Source organism: Bubalus bubalis, chromosome 16, assembly GCF_019923935.1.
Source record: "Bubalus bubalis isolate 160015118507 breed Murrah chromosome 16, NDDB_SH_1, whole genome shotgun sequence".
Taxonomy (NCBI): domain Eukaryota; kingdom Metazoa; phylum Chordata; class Mammalia; order Artiodactyla; family Bovidae; genus Bubalus; species Bubalus bubalis.
In genome coordinates, this window is record NC_059172.1 from 3,968,979 (window position 1) to 3,972,631 (window position 3,653).

At 36.1% G+C, this 3,653-nt stretch overlaps 1 protein-coding gene across 1 annotated transcript; it reads left to right on the plus strand.

The window, feature by feature from the left end:
* The first annotated feature begins 1,841 nt into the window (after positions 1-1,841).
* Positions 1,842-2,959, plus strand: LOC102404111 (olfactory receptor 5G3-like). The gene has a single exon (XM_025266300.2). The coding sequence runs from the start codon at positions 1,890-1,892 to the stop codon at positions 2,832-2,834; it is 945 nt and encodes a 314-aa protein (XP_025122085.2). The 5' UTR covers positions 1,842-1,889; the 3' UTR covers positions 2,835-2,959.
* Positions 2,960-3,653: the final 694 nt, after the last annotated feature.

Sequence of the window (3,653 nt, forward strand, 5' to 3'; positions counted from 1 at the left end):
ACCAATACTCGAAAGTCATGCCTCTTAGAAAAAGTTGTCACCATGAAGGAAATTGAATATTCCATCCTTATATAAAGAAAATGGTTATTTACTTGAAGCAATCAATGGACCTACATAAATAATATCTTTAAGGAAGTGAGTACATTGCATTCTAGATAATATGACATTTCTGAAGTACGATGGAGAAGCTTCAGGCTGCGCTTGAAAGTTGGGAATATAACCCTTCCAGACCAAGTTCTCTTTTAAAGAGAGCAGACTGGCACTTTGTTTACTTCCTTAAACAGACAAAGTAACTGTTTTCTGTGACTTTTTCCAGAACTTATTTTCTTGTTTATTTCTGTATAATATAGAGATACTACAAAATCCATAAAGAATTCTAAGGTCACAGAATGTTAGCTGTGAAAGTGGCATAAAGACCATCTTCCTTGCTTTATAAAGGACCTAAATTGACTCACATTCAAATAAATAAAAAGTTCTTGGACTAAAACTTGAACTAAACAAAAGCATTTATGCAATGGATAATGCTCTTAATCTATGCTGAGAAATATCTTTGTGACTGCTGAAAATATACTCCATCTTAGCATTAGCAGAAAATCATAATGATAGATAATCACAAATTGAGTCACTTTTGTTTTTCATTTGTCAAGCTCTACATATAACTATTATATAATTCGAGTAGTTTGTTGTATTTATTTATCACTGTAGTGATAATAAATGTTATTTAAAATGTTATTTTTCATATAAATTATCCTACATAGTGATCTTCTTGTAGGAATTTTAAACAGTTTGATTCCTAATTCCTTAATTAATGAGTCTGAAAGCAACATATCCTTGAATGTATTTCATGCATAAAGTCTCATGCATTTGATATATTACACATAACATTACCATAATTGATATTGCCTGGTAGATTTCAGGATAAATTCCCTAAAAGAAGTTTATATAAAATATATCATATAAAATAATTCTCCATTGTTTTGGTGCAGAGATGCTAAATTTTATATATAGTTTCCATGACAACTTGCTGTCCAACATTGCCAGATCATTTGATTTTACAGGCAAGGCATCCTCATTCTTTCCATGGGTCATATTCTTTTAAATTAGTAACCTCTGTCATTTGTGTATATTACCCTTTCCACATCTTTGTATAAGTGGTAGTAGGGAATGGACTGATAAACACATATGTGAATTGTGTGTTAAAAATATTAGGATGCGTGTGATCATTAAAATCAAGAAATCCCCTGTTTTGCATTTCTCAGATGTCATATGTTAGGATCTGAATATCTCATTGGTTTTACAGTATTCCTAGCAAGGTTTCTTTAGCTGAGGTTTTACATCCAATTATGCAATAAGATGAAACATGAAAGGTAGTTCGTATACAAATTTGTAACTTGAAAGAGTTTTAGATTACAGGGTTAGACTCTTTGTGGTGGCAAACAATAGAGATTAAAGGTAAACTACTCAAGTTTACACAGGATCTTTGCACAAACTGCCAGGATCTAGTATGTGTGTGTGTGCTCAGTCATTCAGTCATGTCTGACTTTTGCAACCCCATACTGTAGTCCATCCGGCTCCTCTGCCCTTGGGATTTTCCAGGCAAGTATCCTGGAGCAAGTTGCCATTCCTTATTCCAGGGGGTCGTCATGACCCAGGGATTGAACCCACATCTCTGGTGTCTCCTGCATTGGCAGGTGGCTTCCTTACCACTGCACAAACTGGGAAGCCTAACTTAGAATCTGGGAATATTATTTTCTAGTTCCAGAGTGTTTCAGTAATTGTCTATTATAGACCTAGTTAACAGAACCTTTTATTGGCTTAATATGTTATTTGTAACTCAATGATTGTTTTTATCAATAAAAATCTTTCTTATAACAGATTGCAGATGACCAATGGAAGATCAGAATCAGACAGCAGTGACTGAATTTCTTTTCTTGGGCCTTGCAGATCATCTCTATCAGCAGATTGTTCTCTTTTTCATTCTTCTTTTTGTCTATCTTGCCACTCTGGGTGGTAACTTGGGGATGATCACTCTCATATGGATTGATCCCAGACTCCATACTCCTATGTACTTTTTTCTTAGCCACTTGTCCTTTGTAGACTTGTGTTCCTCTTCTTCCATTGCCCCCAAGATGCTGTGTGATATCTTTGCAAAGAAAAGAAGCATCCCTTTCATGGGTTGTGCTGCACAGATGTTTTTCTTTGGTCTTTTTGTGGCCACTGAATGTTTCCTGCTGGCTTCCATGGCCTATGATCGGTATACAGCCATCTGTAAGCCCTTGTTGTACACACTCATTATGTCCCAGAGGGTCTGTGTGCAGCTGGTTATAGGCCCTTATGCTGTGGCTCTTATAAGCACCATGACTCATACGAGTCTCACTTTTTGCTTACCCTTCTGTGGTCCAAATGTTATCAATCACTTTTTCTGTGATATTTCACCACTGCTTTCGCTTGCGTGTGCAGACACCTGGATCAATAAGTTGGTGCTTTTCACCTTGGCTGGAGCAATAGGAGTGCTCAGTGGCCTGACCATCATGATCTCCTATGTTTGCATCTTGGTGGCCATCCTGAGGATCCAGACTGCCAATGGGAGGAGGAAAGCTTTCTCTACTTGTTCTTCTCACCTGGCAGTTGTATCCATCTTATATGGAACCCTTTTTTTCAATTATGTTCGACCAAGCTCAAGTTCCTCTCTAGATATCAATAAAGTGATTTCCCTCTTTTACACCATGGTGATCCCCATGTTGAACCCCCTCATCTACAGCTTGAGGAACAAAGAGGTGAAAACTGCATTCAGTATGAAATTTGAAAGGAAGAATTGCTTAGTAGCTAGGTAAAGTAGAACTCTACTTATATTGTACCATAGATATTGGTACAGAATGCTTAGTAAAAAGAATACTAGCCTGGAAATCTGAAGCTTCATGTGAGTCCTGGCTCTGTCTCTTCAAGATAATCTGAGAAATGGGCAGTTCTTTAATAATTTTCTGCTTCAATCTTGTTCTCTGTGACATGAGAGTGGCTTTAAAATAATACAGAGATGGTGTGAGAATATAAATGTATAAATATACTAGAAGAGAACTCAGGTGAATATTGTACAGTCATACATCTGTGAATCATGTTTAATCTAGACATGAAAAATAGAAGTTATAATGGAAAGCTTAAAGTATGACAAACAATATTAAAAGGCAAATAAAAAAGAGAGAAAATATTTGTGCTCCTGTAACAAAGAGTGGGATAATATCCCTAATATTCAAATAAGTCTAAAGTTCACAATGAGAAAAACAATAGGTAAGTGTCAACTAAATGAACTGGCATTTTACAAAGATGGAAATGCAAACTGCCAAAGGTGCATGGAGAAAATGTTCAGCATCATGATTGGTCAAGTAAATGAAATAAAATTAGAATGCCAAGGCAGTTCCTTTCAATGCAGGTGAAATGTTAACAGTTTCATTCCATGCCACTGATGGAAGAAGAGATCTTTTTTGGTATGTAGTGATGCATTCATTATTTTCTACTGGTAGCAAGAATCTACTCCACTATTTCCACAAGGCCATTTGGTAGTTTTCATTTAAAATGATACATTTATATGACTTTTGACTGAGAGATTCCTTTATTAGAAATCTAGACTGCTGCTGCTGCTGCTAAGTCACCTCAGT